This window comes from Atta cephalotes, assembly GCF_000143395.1.
Source record: "Atta cephalotes unplaced genomic scaffold scaffold00013, whole genome shotgun sequence".
Lineage (NCBI taxonomy): Eukaryota > Metazoa > Arthropoda > Insecta > Hymenoptera > Formicidae > Atta > Atta cephalotes.
The window spans coordinates 1,362,370-1,382,166 of NW_012130077.1; the positions used below are offsets into that span (position 1 = coordinate 1,362,370).

General features: G+C 28.6%; 1 protein-coding gene across 1 annotated transcript; it reads left to right on the plus strand.

The window, feature by feature from the left end:
• The first annotated feature begins 1,481 nt into the window (after window positions 1-1,481).
• On the plus strand, window positions 1,482-8,917 carry LOC105617436. The gene is given in 4 exon segments (XM_012198990.1): window positions 1,482-1,751; window positions 1,754-3,071; window positions 4,372-5,868; window positions 5,871-8,917. Coding segments are annotated over 4 exon segments (6,132 nt in total).
• Window positions 8,918-19,797: the final 10,880 nt, after the last annotated feature.

Below are 19,797 nucleotides of genomic sequence, written 5' to 3' on the forward strand. Positions count from 1 at the left end.
TGTGCAGTGTGCTTTTCTATTACATTCTATTTCCTTTTAAGAATAAAAATCCGGAAATCTATTCAAGTCTGATGTCAATCAATGTCAATATGCGAGATAATACAGTGTATGACTCGTCGTCGGCGAATGGAATCCTTAGCGAGTTAGTTTCAAAAATTAATTTTCGTCAATTGATAATGATTAGGTTATTAAACTAAAGCATAAATATGATATTGATCCTTGAACATAACAAACTGGCCAATATACACTTTCAGTACTGGAAATATAAGTCTGTTTTTATTCCTACATTAGAACTTTCTCTTTCATCATATATCAAATATTTTACTTTGTGTTCCAAAACTATTACATTAGTTCAGCTATAGAAAGTAGACCTTATATTGCAACTGGATTTTTCATTTTTTAAATGGAGCAGAGCATTTTTGAATGCATCTCTTTCAATTTAATATATTTGCCGACATCTTTTATATATTATATAAAATTGTAGTAATAAAAAGTGTATATTAATTACTTTTCATTTACATATTGATTCTCAGATAATTCTCACTTGTGACATCATAACTCAGTTGAATGGACATTTCTTTTGCATGAGAAGTGAAATTTAACTGAGTTTTTATCTACAATCTGCATAAGCTCGAGTATGTGCTTTATTAACTCTTTAAAAATGAAGTTATGTTTACCTGTGTTGTTATTGATAACTTTTCACCATAAAAAACAAGTAGTGACATTATTAATCTGAGTTTAAAATACTCAGATCACTTTCGACTTAATTTGACTTGTGTGGAAAGCAACTATTATACAAGAAAGAATAATATTGAATATAATTCCTTTTACATATAAATATACGATTCTTATTAAAAATATAGTTTTATTTGTTTTTATGCAAATAGTTGTATTTCCAGATCCATTTTCACTATATGGTTATCTAATGATTAAAGATTACCAACAGAGTCATCAATTCATTCATGAATTTCTTGGTTATTTTTAATTACATATTATGAAATTGGACCTAATTTATAAATATATTGTCAAATATTTTATTAAGAGGCTGCAAATTAATCCAGATTGTCAACTTATACCAAATTATTAATAAAATGTAATTGAAATGAATATTTGTGATAAGTATAATAATTAGAATAGATTAATCAATGTAAGAGTACATTAAATTCTGTGTAAAAATAATTTTATATAAATACAAAAAAGGTTTTGAGTAAATACTATTAAATTACATAAGTTTCATTGGAGAATAGTGTACAAAGTAGATTATGTATAAATAGTAGACTCCATTTAAGTACATAGAAAATCTTTCTTTGCCTCTTTTAATGTGTTCTAAAACAATATTTTGTCTGTGTGTATAAAAAATAAAATCTATTTTTTCTAAAAATTGCTATATTAAATAATTTTAAATAAAATTTAATAACACTTCATGCAAGTTATTTTGTATATTTTAATGAGCTTTATAATCCATATTAAATAAATTGCAGATGGATATCTCCGACGAACTGTTTGATGTAAGACCAAGTTGTAGTATTTCTACAAGTTTGAATGTGACGGGAACAAGAGATTTAATGCAGGATCCAGTACAAGAGAAAGATTCTAATAGTATCTTAATTAAAAATATTGCAGTAAAACTTACACGTTTACAAAGTGCAAAAGAAGAAAGAATAAAAAAAATATTAAAATCTAAGAGAAGAAATAGATGGAGACATGGTTTGTTAAATGGGAAGTTTTCTAAAAAAAGAAAAAAAAAGTTCTTTCTTCTAAGTCTTCGAGTTCTCAGCAAGTATTTCGAAATACGAAACCTGATACAGAAGCTATATCGTCAGAAGACAGAGGAAATGAACAAATAAATACATACTTGCATAACCAATTGTGTCACGAAGAATTGTATGAAAATGCTCAACAGAATGAGCAAAGAGTAAGTAATGTTGCACAAAACAAGACTGAAACTTTTAATTTCTCAACGTGTAAGACGAAGAAAGAAGATTTGTATGTAACTTATGCATGTTCACGTACTTTACCATATAAATTTTATCGGAAAAACATCATACCTAATAGTGCAAGCGCAATAGATTATTGTGATTCTTTATCATCAAGTAGCAAGGACACAGAATCAAGTTTGCATAGTAATCAATCCAATCTTATTGATTATTTATCTCATAAAAATACAAAGGTAACGAACACACTGATTCGTTTAAGATTGAAACTTATGGCTAAAAAAATGAAAAAGAGGCTGAATGAATGGAAATTTAAAAGGAAAAGTGCATATAGTGATAAATATTCGTCTGACAGTGAAACAGAAGAGCAACGTGTATCAAGCAAAAAATGTCGAAGAATAGTATTCATGGAAGAATCTGATAGTGAAAATGAAACTGTAAATAATACGACAACCATTAAGGACAATAATCGGAGTGAATCTCATTTATCTGTTGAAAAGATTGATACAAAGAAAACATGTATACAGTTTAGCTCTCCAGCGAAGGTTATTTTAACAAAATTAGAAAAAATGGAAGATGAAGATGTTATTAAATGGCGAAACAGCAAAATAAAGCCTTCAGATATTGCATCTGAATCAGAAGAACAATTAGAGCGACGAAAGTTATCACGAAATTTGGTAGCTTCAGACAAATCTCAAGACAAATTAATTTTGCCAACAGCAGATTGGTTTTCGGAAACACAAGATATTCCTAGGGATTCTCCATTGATCAATAGTTACACTGATAAACGAAGTTATGCAGTAAGGTTAAAGTTGAATAAGCTACGGAAGAAATACAAGCTGTTCAAGAAGCCTAGAGTTCTGCTAATAAAACTAGATACTTTACAATGTTCTTCTAAAGATGGTAGATATTCAGTGACTGAAGTCGAACGTTTAACAAAGGAATACCTAAACTTTGTGATAAATTCTATTTCCAAAAGTAAACCTCATGAATTAATGTATAAATACTTGCGCTTACAAAGCATAATGGACGCAAATATCACTTGCATGAAAGGTCATAGTATAAACTCTAGTTTGTCCAGGGAACAAAGTATGAACGAAAGCTTTAAATGCTTCATCGAAGAAAATTCAATAAAAGGTACAACTCTTTCTTTAAAATAATCTTACTTAATTTTATCTTTTTATAATTATTTTTAAATTAAGGAAAATAATCCTATTTTTGGACAAAGCGAATGCTTAATAATACTAATATGCACATTTTTGAAAATATTTACATTTTTTTCTTCAGTTTTATAAACTGTTTATCGATTCGGTTTGTTGCGAGGGGATAATCACTAGCTGAAATATCACATGAAAGATTACATGATTACATTTGATTTCATATGATTTTATCTGATTATAAATAATTTTCTTCATTACATATGAAATCATTTGGTAAAATAAATGATTTTATCTGATATTATACACAATGATTTCTCGTGATTGCATATGTAATTATATACTGAGAGAAAACGAAATAGTTGTAGCAACTATAAAATTGACAACTTTTACAATTTTTTACAAAAGTATTTGTAATTAGTTTTACAAAGTAATAGCAACTAAAGTAGTACTGAATATTATAAAAAATATTGTCATGATAATAATATAATAGATACTATTAGTTGATAATGAAATAATGACTCAAAACTAAGTAGTTACTTTTGATTTATTTGAAATTGCTTTCATGAAAATAGATATAATAATTATATTTTTCTGGTTTAGGCAAAAATTTTGTATAAAGCACTCTATCTCATAATTAATCATTATTGAAATAACTTTAAAGAAATACATTTAAAATCTTTTCTCTAAAGTCGCAGCATAAGCAGTACGCGACATTGTTATTAAAGCGACATAGCAGATTTCACTTTCTCTTAAAAAGAAAACCATTCAATAAAAAGCGCAGCATTGGGTTTCGAACTTGGAAGACAAAAATAAATGAAAAAATACAAAAATTTATAACTATGTATAAAGTTTTGTGTATTATAAAATTTTAATAAGAACAAGTAAATTAAGTAAATTAAGGAAATATAATAATATTAATCATTTGTATTTAACTACCAATTTATAATTACTGATTTTCTTTGAGTATGAGATTATTATATGAGGATTTCATATCGTATCAAATTCATATTTGAATTTTATAAGGATTTCAAGGACACTTCATTATTACATTAAGTGATTACATTAAGTGATTACTTCTTCAGTATATTGGATTTAAAATGTGATCTCAAACTGAAACTGAAATATTATCCCAATTTACATATTAGTATTATTAAATATTAAAATCCCCGCTTTAACTAAAAATAGAATTAATTTTTCTAATTGATTTATTCTCGTTGATCTAAAATTTCGAATAATAATAATTATTTAATATGATTTTATTTTAATTTTTATTGCAGACATTCAAATCACAGAAAATAGCGGAAATGCTCCATTCCAGATTCATCGAAATCTCATTCAAAATCATTGTAAAACTTTATCTTTAAGAACATCTGAAAAGAAGAATAGTACTTTGTCACGGAAGCGTTTAGAATTATGGCGAAACGCGTTTCGTTCATTAATAACGTCGCAAAAATCACAAAAGACAATCGCTTCTACATCGAAATCAACAACAGAAACACTCTCCATTCCGCAAAGCTCACCGAAGAAATCGGTGAATGCAGTATGCGAAAATGTTGTCATTTTAGCTTCCACATCTACGTCTTCCATGAAACATACAACACCGGTCGAATTTCCTTGGCCGAACAAACAGATAAAAGACTCAACAAAGCCGACAAAGTGTAATGATACATCTAAATTTAAGTCATCCATCAGCAGTAAAAATCTTCCAAATGACGCGAATGTTGATAAAATCATCTTTAAAAGCGACTTAACTCAATCTAAAAACGATACTGTTTCTAAAAGTCCATGTAAAAATGCAAAAATGACAGACAATGTTATTACATTAGACTCTTTCTTAAATTCGAACAAGAAGATATCAGAGATGTCACCGAAATTGCATAAAAAAGCAACCAATCTTAAATTGTCAACTAATAATAAATCTGAAAAGTCAAAGACCTCGAAAAACTGCAGCGTTGAACAATTATTTCAAACAATACGACACAAAAAAGAGGAATCACATAAGTGCATTGCGTGTGGTTCGTCATTCAAGAATTATGATTTGTGGATGAAACATTTGGCTAACAATTTTAATACAACACATATGAATGTGAATTCTAAATCTTCCTATGCATCAAAATGCATAAAAGCCTCGCTTTTAAAAATTATGAGCAAGGAGAAAAAATTGGAGAACTCGAAACCATCGACATCGAAATGTTCTTCAGTTAATGAAGAAAGTGGCTCACATCAATTAGATAAACTCGTTGTTAATTCCGATATGGAAAGTTCATCATCTTCTTCTTCTTCCTTGTCATCATTGGAAGCCATCAAAATGCGCCGTGAACAATTCAAAGTGTCAAAAAATAAAATGAAAAGTAGGTCAGCTAAGTCAAAATCTAGTCGAAATTCATCAAGTGGAGCGAAAATTCCAGACTCCAATAATGTTGAATGTAATTCAACGAACATTAGAGTAAAACAAAAAATAACATGCAAGATTTGTTCAAAGTCCTTTGATACCAATCAACAACTTTTTGAGGATATGGCAAAACATATGCATAACGATTTCCAAAATATGCAAACAGCGATCGAAAATTATATTATTTCTACACAAGAGTCTAATAAGACTAATGATCAAGTCTCCAATAATACGGTGAAAAATTCAATAGAAGCAGCCATGGAAGAAGTTGAAGTAACTAGAAATGATATCAATGAATCAGAGAAGAATCAGCCAGAAAATATAAACGAATCGAGTGCGAAGAATCTTTTGAGTTCAGAAGTATCACAACAAGATGCAACCAAAGAAAAAACAAAATTTTAAACTTATTAATGGCAGAATATACTATAGAGCAGAATGTAAAAGAACAGTCGACATCTGCAACGAATAACGTCGAACAGGAAGTTGGCAAAACGCAGTGTGCGGAGAAAGAAAACATATGTGACGCTGGACCATCTTCAGAACTTCAATTGGAGAAATTCTTCACTATTTGTGAGTGCCATAAACCCAAAAACGAAACAATTGAGGCGATGGGATCGAACATTTACATCGAAATAGTTTTATTGTGTACCACTTGCCAGACAATATTTCGAGGCTTGGAATGCTTCGAAGTGCATTGTACGAGTTCTGTGGATGGCACGCTCTGTAATAAAAATCGACTGCAAGGTAGAAAGTCCAAATTACTCTGTGTCAGCTGTCAGGAGATATTGAATTCTCTCCACGATTTGTTGCAACATCTAACAATGCATTCTCGGCTTAATTGCAGAGGCACGGTGACATTTTCTTGTAGCACATGCAAAGTCATCTTCTACAGTTTTGGACCGCTCTTCGAGAGCCATTTCCAAAATCATGAGAAGAATTCATTATTCCTGGCTAGTCGTCTCTCGTTTCCAAGGCCTTCATACATCAGCTCAAAACTTATCAAGTTACCAGCGACAGACATACCGATAGAGCAGCTTTATATGCAAATAGCCGATTATGTGTGCCAACATTGTAGAATGCCTTTTATCTATGAACAAGATCTGAAATCACACAAGATGATTTGCGAAAGCCACAATGTCGAGTCTCACATCAGATCTTCGGATGGCAAAACCTCAATCACCCCTAGCAAAATACCAATTTTGCTAATATGCGGATTCTGTAACAAGACATTTTACAGCAGGATGTCTTTTGAACTGCATTCGTTGGAACATACGCAGAAGCGGGAGGTACACTTGCATTATACTTGCGTAGCTGTTACCGCCGTAACGAAAGTATATATCTGCAAAGTATGCACAACCATGTGGCAATGTTTGCAGACCTTCAGAGAACATTGGCGAACTCACAGTGAGCTGCGGGCGGAATATATATGCTCTCTCTGTCGTAATTATTTCCATAGTGTTGAACTGTTCCAGAAGCACGCGCTCGTACACAGAAACAATGAGAAGAAGCAGATACCGATCACATGCGAGGTAATCTATCGCGACATCAGTGATCGCAACTCTAACATAAATTCGCAAAGAGACATTATCATAAACGAATTACCTTATATGAATTTGAGTTATTTCGACAATAAGAAAAATTTCATTGATAAGACAGTGAACAATAAATCATGCGAATCACAAAAATCGACTCGCTTATTGCTGAAAAATCTCATGAATGAGAACCTATCTACGCAATCATCAGTACGTTCCAATAAAGAAGCAACCAGAAATGTCCCGCAGGTTCCGTTACAAGTTCCCTCGTCTAATTTTCTCGTCACGCAATCAGAACCAAATAACAATTCGGGGAATCTTGATGACTCGGATGAGGACCTAACGATAATGTTGTCGGAAAGTGAAGAAAGTTCAATATCGAGTGGGGTCAAAAGAAATGTTGATAGTATGCCTTCCATTATGCCAGAAAACACGAAATTAACGACGTCCGATTCTGCTATTACTGATGGGCAAATGCGATGTTTCAACGATACGACTCCGATCGCAGCATCTTCGAAGACTTCAAGTTATGTAAGAGAAAGTACAAATTTAAATTCCCAAATTAGTGTCATAACTTCGATAGAATCCGAGAATACGCAGTTGAAAACAAATTCGAGCGTTTCGAAGGATAACAATACTCTCGAAAATAGTGTAGATCATTTGGTGTCGTCAATGGCAGATTCTTCGAGAGAAGACCTTAAAGAATCATTATCGGAAAACGTCATGAGTTCTGTGCCTAAGGCTTTCTTACGCGTGAAGTCCTTGGCAGAACTAACAAATACTCCACCGGAGAAATCCTTATGTCAAATGTGTGGCATGCCATTCGAGTCTCGGCAGAAATTGAAGACACATATGTTAACACACAATCGGCCTCTCCAAAACAAGAAAGATGACCAAATAACTTCGTCCGGCAATATACAAGTCTGGCCAACTAAATCGATGTTCAATCCTCAAATAGCTATGCCCACAACATCAACTCAGGATCATTCCCTCTCTTCTGTAATGACTCCATCCGTCACCGTGCATCCGAATACAGTAGTCTCGACCAATTCTCGACAATATCAAGTGATCGGCGTGAAGCCATTGCGTCCAATTAAATATAACGCGAACGTAGAAACATCAAAATTAAAAGAAGCATTATATCAAGAAAAGTCAAGGTGTGTTTCGTTAAACAATGTTGATACTACTTCGCAAATCTCGCAGAAGACAGCTTATCATCAAAACTTGCCGTCTCTTGTCAATTATCAATTAAACAAGTCAGTCCAATCTGCCCAACAGCATCAGAATACTGGCACCGTAGCTGTTAGACCATTCTTACAAACTTATCAAACATCCAAACTACCGCCACCATATTTGCAACAGCATTCGCAGCAACTACAACATCCACATCTGATGCATCAACAGAAACAACATCAAATCCAACAGTTGCAGCAGCCACAACTGCAGCAGACGCAGCAACAACAACAGTCACAACTGCAACAACAGCAGCAGCGACAGGTACAACAACTACATCAGCAATCGCAGCACCTGCAACAACAGTTACAACGACATTTACAATTGCAGTTACAATTACAACAGCAGCAACAGTTGCAACACCAGCAACATCAACCACTACAGCAGCAGCAATTGAATGTTGGCAATAATATTATGCATTACATAATATCTAAGAGAGACATGTCTTACCAATTACACCCCACTAACCTAATACCAACGAGCACGGATAACGTTATGCTCGTAACTGTAAACACAATGCAACAGGTCTCGCAAAATCCGGATCGTTACATCTGCATATATTGTCCAGGTTTTGAGTGTGGTTCGGTGCAGGAGTTTGCACTGCACGAACATTCACCGAAGCATGAAGCCCGTAGCCGTTATAACAACGTTACTTATTTATCTTGAACATAATCTAGATGATAATTATATTTCTTGAAAGTTAGAAGACGATTGATATTAACGAACACAATCACTCTTCGATGAACATATAGATTCTATGCCATTTTAATTAACATTAGAATCACATGATACTGATGTGACCAAGTTATAATTTACTGATTGTAAATAAATGCATTTTCATCTGAACAGAGAGACATTTTTGTTATTTTTCTGAATTAGAACAGAAACTTAAGTACTCTTATATAATTTAATTAATTTTTTGGTAAGTTCTGCAGATATGTTATTTAATTCCTTTTGTTTAAATGTAATTTAAATGATTTTCTTTTTAATTCTAAAATTTTTTTTTTTTTTTAATTATTTAGCATCTTAGATATTAATATTACATTTATCGTACAATAAAGCATTTCAAGTCTTGATTGACTCCAAGAAAGAAAAATTATTTTATCTCTCTATGCTAAGCCAATCAAACTTAAAATTTTTGTCGTATGACAAATATAATACAAGTCTTAAACGTCAAGTAACACGGTATTTATTGTATTGACTTTTTTCCTATTTGTAATAGTCATTGTGAAAAAAACTTTTTTCATGATGTGATATTATTTGTCATTCCTCGTAGCATTTTTATTAATTTGTTTTATTATGCTCATGCATTCTTTTCTATTTTAATATGTTTATGAAAATAACTAGCAATTCATTACATGATGATTATTCTTGTCGAAATGTAATTTAATTGATTTGTATTTTGCAACTTAATACAATTTGATAGATATAAGAAGAATTTTTTGTCATCATTTTCATAGTTTTCATTTGTGTAATCTTTATCAGTCCTATATTTTATTTTATCATACTTGTAATTAATTATACTATTCCTCATATTGATAATTATATTTTTATTCATTCATAACTATATTAAGCAATGAAATTTTATGCTTTATTTCGTTTAAGATGCAGAAACTTTTTTTTTAACAAAATTAGGTGTTTTACTACACACACACACACACACACACACACACACACACACAAAATACATACAGTGCTAACAGATGCTTAACAGATGTCAAAATTTCATAAAAAGTTATAAGGACATATATTTTGCCATATGTTTTGTGTTATTATTATTATTATTCATTATTATTAAGATTCCTAAGTAATTACTGCAGCTATAATGAATCGTAAAAACAATTTGTAAAAACAATTTCAATAAAATGAAATGATAAGATCGCTTTAAAACAATTGTAAAAATGGACGAAAGCTATCCTTATCCCCCCTGCTAGTAAATAATCGTAAAATGATAAGTCGTGCCTTTTATCATTTTTTTTCGATTATTTATTAACTTTCAGGGGGAATAAGTATATAGTTTTTATCGATTTTTATAAATGTTTTAAAGCGTTTTTTATTCAAATTGTCTTTATTTACAAATGGCACGTAATAAAAACTAATATATCATTTCTCGCTTCCGACGTCACGGTTCAAAATGGCATCTTTCTGCTTTTTATTTCTACGCAATTAATTAATAATAGAACATAAATATATTTTACGAAAGAAAATATTAGTATGACTACTATTAATAAGAAATTGAATCTTAAATATATATCCCAAAAACATGTAATTCGGAAACGATTAGATCGTTTATTTGTTTAAATTGATAGAATAACAATTTATTATTATAATTAGGTACTACTAATCACAGATGAAGACTATGTACATTTTCCTATATCCGGTTTCTAATGTCATTAACCTTTAATTGGTGACGTATGTCAAATTAACTTTCTATCACTAGTGGTGACGTGATATCAAATTGAATCCGTATCATTACTGTGATATTTTTTTCACTATCCGCTACTGCATTCCTTGCTCTACGCAGTTCATTAGTTCTCAATCGACTGTGAAAGTTGAACATATATTATGTTTTTCCCATTTTTGTTATCAAATTACGACATTAGAAGTTATTAGTAACTGATATCGCAGAATCTGTGTTTACTTTCAATGTTCCAGTAGTAGAAAAACTTATAATTCTCTATTTGTGTCCGCTATATTTCTTCATCCAATAAATATGTATCAATATTTAATTTTATCATCACTATTCATAATAATCATGATAATATATTAATATTAGTAAAATATGATTTTATTTAAGGATACATCAAATTGTCGTCACATCACTAATGATATCAAGAAAAGAAGTTCACTACTTGAAGGTTAAAGAAGATAAAATATAATTTAAATGTTCATAGAAAAAATATAGAAACAGATAATAAATTTCTATTATCAATAATCGTTTAATAAATGATGTAATCATAAATATTAAATTTTCAAAAAAGATTAAATTTTTGAATTAACTTTTTGTAACCAGTATTGTATTTTATGATTGTTTATTTAGCAACATATTTTGCAAAATATGTTAATATTCAGTTAATTACTACTAACTAATGTTAAATTTAAAAAATATTTAAAAATCTACATGTCAAAAATACATAGTTAGGCAACAATGCAACAATGAAAGAATATTTTTAGAAGATATAAAGATTAGAATTAGGATTTAAACTAATTTCAAATTACTAATATTTTTTTCTTATGCAATATTGTGCGTGCGTGCGTGCGCACAGTGTGCGCACAAGAAAAAATGTTAATAATTTAAAATTAATTTAACATATATATAAAAAATAATGTTTCAATGTAATTATGAATTTATCATTAAACAAAACCAAATATTTCAAAAAATGGTTTGAATAATGAAGATACATTATCCAAAGTATACAATTATAGTTCTGTTGTAATTCCGTAATTTAAAAACCGAATGTTACAATGTACCAAATGTTTTGCAATCGATTCTAAAGCGTAGAATCGATCACCTTATTTTTATTTTTTATTCCTTAGCAAAAGAGGCATCTATATTACTCTAAGATAAGACTTTGCGTTTCTATATATTTTTTTAGAAAATAATTGCGGTTAATATCAAAACACATTATCGCGATTTGATATTGTTATGCGAGCAAGTTTGATACAATAAGATTTTAATGATGCATCATTTTAAATTTTTTTTTTCAACATAAAATTTTAACAATTTCAGAAAGATATTTCAAAATTCAGCAATGAATTATAAATGAGACAAAAATATAAATTGTTTGTCAATACTGTTATTTATTCCTTCTATTGTATCTTTTCAGTTATTTTCAACTATTTTTGTATTTTACAATCATCTAAATTTGTTAATTTATTATCGATTGAAACATTGCATCAAATCTTGTATTAAGTTTTTGCTTTATTTCAAAATTTGTCATTAAATTTGTTTATTGTTAAGATTTCATTTAATAATGATGATTATAATTATTTTCTTTTTTCTACTTTCTAAAATGAAGCACGGAAAAAAATAATTTTATCTTGTCACATTATGATGACAATTGGATATAATATCGTTAGTCACTTGTGTAAATTATAATGGATTAATTTCTAATTAATATAATTATTAATAATGATATTAACAATTATCATTAATATTTTAATGATACATATTTTTGCGAACAATTTTTTTGTCAATTCTGATTTTAAAGCGATAAGGATAAAAATAAGATGTATGATAGATTATAAATTAGTTGACTAAATTTTATATAACTATTCTAGTTAGTTCACAGGTCATTATCACACAGTCCTTAGTCTAAATCATTATTATTTGCATAGCATTAAGAAAAAGAATATGTTACAAACTTTTTAGAACAACAAACAATTTGCATTAATTATATTGTTAAGTTTTTAACGATAGCGTTTGTTTATTGAGATATTTTCAGTACGTTATTTTAAATTTTTGTGATTGTGTAAGAGGTATGCACTCTTTTTTTTATGTGAATGAATATTATTACATGTATTCATAAAATACAGAAAAAAAGTGATTGCGAATTGATCAGTGTATTTGTCTATATTTAACTAACAATAAGTATCTAACTGGAATAATCTAGTGATTCATAAAAATATTCATATTTATGTAATTATTCTGAACATGTTTTAAGAGAGATGTTATAGGATTTTATGCTGAGAGGAATGTATATCACATTCAGTTGATTAGATTTTTGCTGAAAAATGATGTATAAAGGACTTGCAATGATATAATACGTATATCGCATTCATATTCTGAAACTTATATTAAATTTTTATTTATTATGTTAAACTATTGTTTATATCAAATTTATTAATATAATTGAAAATTTATATAATATTCTGTCAGTCAAGGATTTCTGTGATATCTCTGAAACATTAAAGTTGTAAAGTTAATGTTAAAAAGATCTGAGCCTCTCTTTACAAACATATTACGCGTAATATAATATTGTACAATTTTTTAGCACGTATTTGTAAATAGATGAATATTAACAAGATTTTCAAATTAATCTCTATGTAGAACAGTTCGCGTTGTTGTTTTATTAAAGAAATAAAGTTCAACAGATGATTAAATATTTTCGATACCTGAATTGTTATAATACTGTTACATGTTTCTCAAAATGAGCTTGATAATATTCGAAATTGTTTATGAAATGATCTTGATTTATTTTTAACGATATATGTTAATCATATTTTTACACGTCTCTCCAGTATATTATGATTGAAATCGACTAAAATTCACACATTAAAATTTTATATATAAAGTTTTAATCTTAAAATTTTTTAATTTTAAAATATTTTATGAAGTTGTTAGGAAGATATCTTACGTCATCTTGGAGATGATGATGTATATCCTAATTTAGATCTTTGATACTTCATTTGGAATTATTTTTAGATATTTCATGTATGAATATATAGTAAGAAAAAATAGGAAAAAAGAGCTGATATTAATAAATACTAGTATATAAATAATAATACTGGTATGCAAATAATATAATATTTACACAACTTTGTTAATTCTGCTCTATATCATATTATTACTATGCGTATGTATTATATTTTGTTATGTATAGCATACATCTATATATTTCTTAGTGAGACAAGTGACACAAATAAAAAATATATAATTGTTTAGGAGAGAAGAAAAAAATTGCGTTTTTTATTTCATAAAAATTTATTATTATAATAAATAATCAATTTTAAAATTGATTATTTATTATAGTAATATTGAATATAATTTAACTTAGAATTAATTATCAGTTGTTTGTTTCAAATTCTCTCGAGGCAATGTAAATATTAATTTTGTTATTACCTTTAAAAATTACTCTTATTTTGATTTATCATTTTTCCTGATTGAAGACCGATGATTTAGAACACACTTCACACATAAAATTTGAAAAGGTTCGTATTATGTACGGATTTTATACTCTACATATATACTTGCGTCATTTTTCTCTTGCGAAAATGTTGTATAATTGTATGTAATAGATATAAATCAATTTTTATTGTTAAAAATTCTAATGTAAATATTATAATAAAGTCAATTCGTGGATGAATAAAAATAAATTTCGAATATTAATGAGATATTACAATCTCTGACATCGACTTTTAATTTTTAAAAATTAAAAGTTAAGCAAGTTGTATACTCTTATGCAAATTAAATGAAATGTTTAGTCAACGTTGTATTCATTCATTGAATTTTATACTAAGAAAACTAATCAAATATTTTATCACTGATATCGGATGATAAAAACAGAGATTTTTGTGTTATATAAAGAATACAAAAATTAAACTAGTACTATTTTAAGAATAAGATTCTAATAAAATTAAGACACATAGAATTTGAACATGTTAAATTCTAACAGTTTCTTATTGCATTCGAGAACATTGTATCAAAGATACAAGTCGGAGACTCGTTGAACGAGATAATTAAAGATATGTTAGAGAAAAAATGAATAAGTTAAAGAAGAACGATTATAAAAAATAAGTAAATTATAAATAATACTATTGTAAGATGATTGACACATGCTTTTGAATAAATATTATTGTGATTTGCGTTCGTCTCCTTTATTCGGCACTTTGAGCGACATCATTCATTACAGCAATTATTATCCTAGTCACTGCGATCATGACAAATACTGTGATAACATTAGAGACTATTATTAATGCGATTGACTTATTTAATATGAAAATTATCTAAAACAAATATCAAATGAAATTCCGAAAACTTCGATCTTCATGAGATTTAGTAAAAATATTAATCTTTTATCTTAAACGACTATTCATGAAAAAATTTTTAGTGCAAATGTTATAATCGGATTCACGTTGATTGAGATAAATGTTTCAATCGATAGCACTTCACACATTTTTTATCTTTTTATATGAAACGTTTATATTTAGATGTTATATTGACATTTTTATTTGAATTAAAGCTCCTGTCTCATTGGAACTATCTTAGATTATGACGTTTGAGATATTTTTACCTAATTTCATCGAAATCGAAAAATTTTTCTGGAATTTTATTGCAAATATCGGACATTAATGCTTTTTTTTTTCTCTCGATCTTTTTTAATGCTGAACTCTTATATCAAGGCGAGCTTAAGTGACTAACTTATTATACATTAGCTGATCATATCCGCCAAAAAGATTCAAGGAGTTGATCGTGCAGCGATAAATCTTTGTTAGCTTTTTCAAATCCCACATCTATTTGAATTATACTTTCATGCCAAAAAAATCTTATAAATTTTTAGCGAGTCTTTCAAAAAAATTTATCTTTCAGAAAAAAATCAATCAATTTTTGATAATTCAGAAAAAATTATATTCAATATCAACAGTTTAAAATTTTGATTAGTTCATAAATGGATCGACTGTTACTATTTTTGTTATCGCGAATGGCTTTAAATGTAAATTTTTCTAAACATTAATGTTTATGTACCTTAAAATTAAAGAAATTATTTCTTTAATTTTATTTCAATTTTTTCGCATTAGATCCTCCTCAAGGCATATCGGCGCGGTCAAGCCAATGGCATTCTCTTTATCTTACGCTTTGGCACATAATTCACGTTGTTCAATATATTGATTACGTAATTTATCCGAAGATTGAATACACTTGTTATATACTACTTATTAACAACTAGTATATCGTAATATATATATATATATAGGTATAAATGCATACATTACAAGGGATATTTCTTACAAAAGCTTCGATGGTCGCATACGCACACACTCGAGAAAATACAAGTCTTCAGAGAAAATAGATATATAATATACAGGTGGATATATAAATACCACGATAATTACATATACAAACGTGAAGAATTATGGAAATGATAAATGGAATCTAAGTAGTAAAATGATATCAAAAGATGATATAGTAATTTCTAGTGGCGTTTATTACATTATACGTTACCATGTCGTCTTTTAACTTTACTTGAGAAGTTTAAATATTACGCGATAATAAAAGAAAAAATTTAAGAGAACAAATTTTCAATGAAGTGATATAAGATATTTTACTTTGCATTACACTAAAATTAATGTTCTATTAATATTCTATTTAATTAAATTAATATTCTATTAATATTTATGTTCGGACTAGAATTAAATGTTCTTGTAAGTGATGGAATAATATAAAATAAGAAGTACACGTATCGTGCGATCATCGAATCATGAATTATTCTACCTTAAAAAGTTAAGTACTATGCTATGAAGTACTTTCTTTCAGTTCTTCACGAGTCGATTAAGTCTCGAATGCTCGTCTTCTTAAATTTAATAATACTGATGCAGGTATTCGATGTTCGTCTCTCCGCTATTTTACATCGTGCGCGTTTTACAAAAGTGTGTAGAGAATCTAAAGATGGAATTCGAGTATGAAGTCTCACTCATTTTAAGTAGCTACGATTCGTCCCTAAAATTTAATGCTTATTTACAATGGAAAAGTGTAAAATTAACGATTGTATGAGAACAACATTTAAAAATGATATTGAAACATGTTATTTTCCACATGTTTTTGCATTATTTTCATTAATTGAATACCCGTGAAAAAATGTTATATATATATATGGACATATTTTATATAATTATATATATATAATTGTATATAAAATTTGTCAATTTTATGTATAATTATATATAATTTTATATAATTATATTTAATTATAAATGAAACATTTTTTCCCGGTAAATATTAACTAAACTGCAACTATATGTATGTACTGGAGATTTTGCTATTATTCGACTGTTTCATCTACAATAATCTATCTTTTAAATTAATAACGATAAGGAAATAGCATAACGATAAGTAAATATTCACATCGCGCATAAATTTATATAGTATCATATTTTCCAACGAGCAAGTTGAAGAAGATATTTTTGTTATCTATGAAGTTCCTTGCGCAATATAAAAGTGTCCCGCTATTTATATCTGATGATTATCTCTATCATTTGTATTCACTCCTACTACATATATAATTATATATATTATTGAGCTTGAGGAAAACGTTCCTCACTAATGTAACGTGGATTAATCGCAAGAGAGTAATCCCTGTTTGTAACTATACTTGTACAATATTATATAATTGTGTGTTGTGCTATATAATTACTACGGAGCTAGGATATACCGCATCGGTGGAAAAATATCGTACTTTCTTGTTGGCATATCATAAATTTGCATGTTACACTCTTTGGACGTTCCGTTGTTAGCAACGATGTAAGCTCTGCCGATTGTGACACAGTTTGCAACGTTGTTTCTCTCACGATCACATTTATCGGGTCTCATATCTCTTCTTTCTTCCTCTAAAACTAAACTAAAGAGGAATAGTAAATGCATTCATTTCCGGTTATCATTCGGTGTTATCGCATGATCATTTTAGCATGATGCCGAGCTATGTAATGTCAGAGGCAAGAGAAAGTATATCTTTCTATGGATTCAAAAGACATGAATACATTGAAATGTGTTCAGTTATGTTAACAGAGAATATAAAATGTTTCAATTCGTCAAAAATAATTTATTAAAGCAATATATATAAAAACTATGTACGGTTATATTATATATGTATGTTAGAATTATTTTGCTAATTATTCAGCTGTTGGTTGTAAGACACTCGTGCTGTCATTATTTTACAGAATGCTTCAAATTTTATGATTGTTTATATCTTTAATCAAAGAGATTTTTTAACCAATTTCTATTGATTTTTGTACGCGGGGTTATATATTATAAGAGAATCATTCGAGTTTTCATCACTGTTCTCTCGTCTTCGACATTATAAAATTTGTTAAGATATTCTAATACAAGTGTTGCATGTCTATCCTCAAGTTATTATTATTTAATGACTATTAATTAACTGGGTCATATTAAAAATCTAAAATTGTATAAATGTTGCATCAAAATCCTTCTAAATTGTGTATACCTACATATATACATCATGTGTGTGTGTGTGTGTGTGTGTGTGTGCGTTGTTTTTACAAAAAATTATAATATTTAATACTTATTATACGAATCACTCACTGAGGCCTCTTGGTTTCTCAATGAAACAAGAGATTGCCTGCCGTTTCATCTTATTTTAAATTCAAGTGGAATGTTGTGAAATAGGACACCTGCGATTTACAAAAGTTGATTACATTACCTACAAATTATTGGTTCCACATATAGTTGTCAGTCTGAAGTTGGTAAGTGGATCTTATGAACTATCCTAAACGCTATTTCTAATTTTACATTTTATATATAGTATACAAATGTCTAATTGTTTAAGTATTTTTGACACAGTTTAAAATAGTATAACAAGAAATTACTTGTTTGTGAGAAAGAAACGAGTTTAGTTTAGTACTACGCTTCCGTATACATAAAAAAATATAACAAACATCACAAGATACGCTCGACAAATAACAAGATAAACATACGTACTGCGGCACACAACATACTATACAGATATAATAGAACCTAAATAAATTAAAACAAATTAAAGAAAATTTATTTTCAACAATATTAAATTACATCAATTAAAGTTTTAATAATTCGTTGTGTAATTCTACTCAATTACGACAAAAAAATGTCACACATCTTTTTATCCAAAAGTTATTCAGAAGAAACGAATGAATGAAGGATATATAAATATACACGCGTTTATATCAAGAAATACTTTAATACATTTCTACTTCTAAAATCGATTGGCTTTATATCTGGATATTGTCATATTAATTCTGATATTACTTCTAACATCAATTCTAACTTGCTTTTATGAAGTAACTTTCATAAAATATTTTTTTCAGCCACTTGGTTCTTCATAAGTAATCTCTATAAATATTATTCGAATTATTGAAATGAAAATGGAATGGAATGCGATAACATAACAGTAACGGAGATTATAACACGCAAATTATCACAAATATATAAGTGTGTAATTCACGTAGTTTCTAGTTCGTAATACAAAACGTTCAGTATAAATTCTATTAACTAACGAGCCAGTACATACATTTCGATTGAGAAACTTCAATCTCTCAATATACACATATATATCTCTCTCTTTTCCATACATATGTAAATTTGTGACAGTTCTAGATAGAATCCATCGTACAACAAATAGAATTATAGGATTGAGTACACCAAGAAAATGACGGGGCGGGTCTTATGATTGTCCTTATTGTTTCTCCAAGTATGCCTTAGAACAGGGACGTAACAGTGGAATAGCTGATGCAAGAGATTTGTTTTGTACAACAAACATAATGTTACAAATGAAGTTATACTCAGTATTTTTAACTCGCATTGAGAAAAATAGTCTGATTGGATTAAACAGTAATTCTGTTGGAAAATGGACGAATCAGAATTTTCTGATTATATCTATTAGAATTCTAGTTGAGATAACTAGAATTCTGATTAATATAATTATTCTGGTAAAAATAAGAATTCTAGTAGATTTTACCAAAAATGTTGTATCAACCAGAATTCCAATTATCTTTCAACTAGAATTCTAATAAATTTAACCAGAAATTTCTGATTCGTTCATTTTCAATCAAAAATT